The 5486-nt window shown below is 37.6% G+C and overlaps 1 protein-coding gene across 1 annotated transcript; it reads left to right on the forward strand.

Moving 5' to 3' along the window:
* On the forward strand, positions 1–336 carry LDX57_006846 (uncharacterized protein; the record flags this gene model as incomplete). The annotated part of the gene is made up of 1 exon (XM_046088565.1): positions 1–336. The coding sequence occupies one exon, from the start codon at positions 1–3 to the stop codon at positions 334–336; it is 336 nt and encodes a 111-aa protein (XP_045944535.1).
* Positions 337–5486: the final 5150 nt, after the last annotated feature.

The raw sequence follows: 5486 nt of genomic DNA on the forward strand, positions 1-5486 counted from the left end.
ATGGATCAGGTTGTCCGGTGGGTTGACGCGGTTGGCCACGACAGACTTCCTAAAGGAGGCAATCACTGGTGTCTTTACCTCCGTGTTGGCGAAAGTCGCTCGGTACGCGTTGACATCACGCCTTCTTATGTTGTACCTAGTATCTCGATCCCAGGCGGCTCAAAGGCCAATATGATAGTCAGCCTTTTGGATTATGGTGTCTCGCGCTCAGCACAGAAGGTTGTGAAGCTTGATGTTCCGCGTGGCAAGACAGTGCGCGAATTTGTGGACCTCCTTATCCAGCACGGCCGGCACAAGTATGAGTTCAACGCCCAGAGCCAGGGCTACAGGTACTAGACTGATCACCAAATCAACCTATTTGATCAGCACGCTCTATTGGTGAACCGAGCCCAGATCGAAGCGGCTAAGGCAGCTATTCTTACCCAGTGGCCCGATCAAATGAGATATCCTCTTGTGCAAGGAGGCTACTATCAATAGTCTATTGCCTCGGTACTTCTTGGTTCCATGCTCCCCTTACACACTAGGTGTTCTTAGTGGATTCTTTGATACCGACGAAGCTAATCTGTGCCGAAGTTCTGGGGCGCCAAACGTCTCGTCGCGGAATACCATATCAGGGGAGAGGCATAGTAATCAGGTTTTCTGCTAGCTGGTGTTGCGTAAGGGCTGTTTGTATTTTTTCAATATTGAAATAGTCCATGTCAATGGTGTTTTTGTTGGTTATGAATTATGTAGGATCAAAATCCTGACATGTTATTTACGAGCTGGAAGGGATGCTGAAGCATCCTGGCTAAGTTAAATCTGCCTAGGGCACATTGTACATTCCCAGTTACTGCAGCGCTTTACTGGATAGTTTTGGGAGATGTGTGTATTTCGAACGGTTTGTGGCATCAAGATGTTGAAAGAGCAATTGGGAACCGGTAGGGCCCAAAAGGATGATTATGGATCACCACAGCCAACCACATCGAAGGTGACCTAGTAGAGAGGGAAAGATGTTTATCCGGGAAAGCCGAAAAAACGAAGCAATGGAAACCCGGTTCGTGGATTTTGCGGAGCTGGTTTGCGCTATGATCATTGGTGTTCTTCTGGCTGTGGTACTAGCTGGAGGCCCACGTTTTAATTTCGCAGGTACAGTCGCCCGTGTAAAGGAGGCTATTGAATGGATGATTTTATGGTACACTTCAAGAGTTTAAGAGGCAATTGTTGGAATACAAATGATTCTCTATTCGCCTTTGGTACAGCCAGGCTTGGTGTAATTATAATGTACGTATCAGAATCTCGGACCACGCCGGGGTCGAAGAGTGTACCGCGGGTGGCTAATCAGCTCCGATTGTACCCCGTCAGAAATACTAGTACTTTCTGGTTCTTCACTCAATATGCTATGGCTGCTGTTGCATGCTGAGCGATAGCGTCTTGAACCTTCATGAGCTAAAATAATCTGATCTCTAATATTTTTCATTTAGCTGTAATAAATACTTTATAGAATATCCTTTTTCCTTTGCGGAAATCGAATGGCGATCTCATTCCATGTATAATCATTATTTTGTAATGCAACGAGCTTTTGTTTCTCAATAAATAATAATGATTCGTGTTTTGCAAAGAATCACATTTGATTAGATTTCTTTCGATTTTCGACAAAATAGATTCATATTTTCAAATCCCATATTAGATCTTTTGTAAAATGCGATTCAATATTTCTTTAAGATAGTGTTAAAATCTGAAACAATTGACCATAGATCATTCAAAAAATGAAATAGTTTACAGTAATTAAAAAATGTTCAACTTTGCAAATATTAATAAATAGTGTTGTTTCATTTAAATATCACGAATAATGAAAGTTGGAATATAAAATCGGATTGATATTTTCCGGATAAGAATTATAATATTGAAAAACAAATCTTAATAATATATTGTTTTTGTTGGCTTTCTTTGGATTTCATATTTTCATATGCGAGAATATAATTTGGTTGTTTCGCGTTCAATAAAAATGTAAAATGAATTCTGTTATATTGAAACCATCAATTGATTGTATATGGTTTGATAAGACAATATGTTCAATTTGATTCATCTTTAAATTTGTGTCAGACTCTGTTCCGATGTTTTGAACAAAATAATATAACATAGACTTTTCTAAGACTGTATTGGAAATGATCTCATGACATATGTTTTGTTTTGAACGTGCATAATCAGAAAATTCCAAACAATCATATCGATTTAGTCTTATAATATAAACATTATGTGTTCCTTTCTTAACTAATATAAACAATTGAATTTCGATCATAATATCTTGACAAGCTGTAAAACATAGGCCGACATATCGATACTCTTCAAGAATTTGGTTCAATAGATCGTTGTCGACATCATTTATAATAAAAAGTCCCTCACAAAAAATACCGGGTGACAACTGATCGTTATTCAACATTAAATTCTAATTTTCAAATCACATATTTTTTATCTTTAACTCTGATTCAACTGATACTGAATCTTCGACTAACAAATTGTGCGTAAACCTGATATATTCTAAATTTTCTAAAAATTCTTTACATTCAACTCGGTAATTAGCATGCAATTTTGATAAAAATGAAATTTAAACGAAAATTCGCTTTTAGATTTACATTTGAACGAACAATCTAATTGCATTAGATTATCAATTTTTTGTTGCACCTTATCCAATCTCAAATAATATTATGCATCAAAGACTCTATTTGTGAAGAATTTTAAATCTATAATATTGTTGTTAATGCTTTCTTAAATGTCACATGTCAAAAGAAGATCATAAAAATGTGTTCCCGACAACAACTGTAGAGAAATAAATAAAGATCTTAAATCGTTGGCCGAATCTTATAAAAACTTTAATTCTTCATCAAAGCTGTGAAAAGAAGCTGGATCTTTGAGGATACTAATGTTTCTTTGTGAAAAGAAATTTTGCTCAATGATAAAAACAGATTTTTTCGTTGATAACGGTCTGACATATTTAACAAACGATATTAAATTAAAATGATCATGATCGATCTCGACAAACGAAAACTGATTATTTTCACGCAAATAAAACCCTTTTTCCAAAACATCCGAACTATAAACATTATATGTGTCCGATAAAAGAGAAAGACTCACAAGAAAATCGAGTCCATTCGACTACATATCACACATATCAAAAATAATTGCCCATATATATTGGACGTCTGCACAATATTAACGGTCTACTTCAATACATTAATGTTTTTCAAATAAGATATAAATTGTACGAAAAAGACGTTCGCGTGTCTCATTATCGCAAATAAGATCATTACTTATAAAAAAAGAGATATTGTCGAAAGCCGCTATTCTATTGTTATTTAAACAATCCTCGTCTTTTTGTGCATTGTCTGACTCAGATGCAGAATTCGACGTTAAATGCAAGCTGAATCGTTTCTTTCTAAAGAAACAAAATGGGTTGAAACCAGATTTGTAAAAAAGAAAAGCGTTTATACTGTCTGATCTTCTTGTAGAATTGACAAGAGGAAACAGATATAGCAGAAGAAATAATAAGATTATTATGTTCAAAATTGGAATGAGAGCTCACATCTTTAAATATGTTACTCACAAACAGAAAACTGATTAACCGCATTTCTATCGAAATTCCTACAGATCAACATCAAATAAGCCGTGTGCAGACAACTCACCGACTGCAATATTGTTACGGGACGAGAAGAAGCTTCTGTTCTAAACGTGCCTTTCGACAAGAAGGAATAGCTGGAGAGCTATTCCTTACGTCCGTACGAATCTTTTATTGTGTGGTACGCTAGTGCTAGTGGCCGCAAGGCCTTAGGCACTAAAAGATGCCTTAGGCAGAGCTTTTATATCTGGGGGCAGTCCCATAACAATAGCCCTCCCCTTCTTCCTGTCCGTTGTCCTTCTCTTGTGAGGTGTGCTGTCTTCGTACAGGCTGGCTGGATAGACCCGTAAATATAGAATAAGTCCAACACAACAGTCTCTTCCTTGGTATTGTTGTTCATACGAGTCAGTCTTCTCTAACAGCACTGGCTGTCCAAGAAGAGCTTTATCGTATAGACCACACGACAGGTACCAAGAGAGTGGTCAGGCTAGTCTCTTAGGGTCGTGTATATTACACGACACTCTATATAAGGGGGGTCTCTCCCCCATCGCATCGTTTTTTTTTTTTTTTTTATCATTGGGATCGTCGTTCTTTTTTCTTCTGAGTCTATCATATTCAATTGTCTCGTACGAATCTCTTCTCGCTGATTTGATCATATCCAATGAAAAAGCCTATGAAAGCAACGCTCTTGTTTCGGTCTGTTATAATCTGTTTGTGATCGCTGTCAATTCCGCTGGCCGCAATTTTTTTTTTTTAATTGTTCACGAGCAAATTACGTACGATGGCAACACCGGCCTGCCCGATCATTGGGTTACCGTCCGTTTGACTGCGCGGGGCAACGAAGCCTTGTTGCAACTTTGTTATACAAAAAATTAGCGACGTGTGTGGCGGTTCCCCTGTTACGAGTTTGAGATGCGGGTTGGGTTTATCTCTATTGCGCAAATAAAAGAGACAGGTGCGATTGTCGTACGATATACTAACAATTGAAGTAAATGCATACTGGCCGTTCGTTCTATGTCAACGTCTTTTTCATCGCGTCTCGCGGGTTGGTGATGTCGATCGTTTGTTCACACGACAATTATATGAAGTTCTGGTACACCGTATGATTGCCAGGATGGTGGGGTGAAATTTGCGTCAGATGCAAGTTCCGGGATCATGGGGCGTGTTGTGATTATTATGCTTCGGAAAAGGATCAGTATGAGTCTGTGGCAATTGCTGTTCTTTTTAGAAATATCATTGAGGAATTGGATGATTGAGGGTTGTACGGTGGTGTTGTTGTTTTTGTTTTTTTTTTTTTTTTGTAATTATCAGGGTAGAGTAGGCCCTTTTTTCAAGTTGATTGAGAATTGAGAATGTTTCTGTTCGGGAACTAATATCTGTGGGTTGTATGGTAGTTAGTTAGACGTAATTGTAGTTTGGTATTGTTATCTGGCCGCGGCTTCAATGTCGTTTATTGTTGTTGCAGATTCTCAAGTTGGTTTAGCATAGTCTGTCCATTTTACAAGATATCATCGTTGATCTTTTCTTCTTCTTTGTACATTTTGTTTATCCAGAATTTTGTCAATTTTATATTTTTTTTGGCCATCTACTATAATAGCAGATAATTGTGAATCGTCCTGTTCTTGAGATGGAAGTGGGTCGTTTGATATTGGGTGGAGTAAATTGATATGGAAAACTGGGTGAATATCTTTTGGTACATTCAGTTGTACGGCATGTGAGTCCATCAGTTTTGTAATTGTGTATTTCGTGTTTTTCCAATCCAGTTTTTTACTGGAGAGTTTTATACTGATGTTTTTTAGATTCAGCCAGACTTTGTCATCAATCTTGTACGATGATGTTGTTTGATGGGATCGATTTGCTTGTCTTTCTGCATTCTGCTGGACATACACGATAG

The sequence above is a fragment of the Aspergillus melleus genome (assembly GCF_016097325.1).
Source record: "Aspergillus melleus strain CBS 546.65 chromosome Unknown contig3, whole genome shotgun sequence".
NCBI classification, from domain to species: Eukaryota; Fungi; Ascomycota; class Eurotiomycetes; order Eurotiales; family Aspergillaceae; genus Aspergillus; species Aspergillus melleus.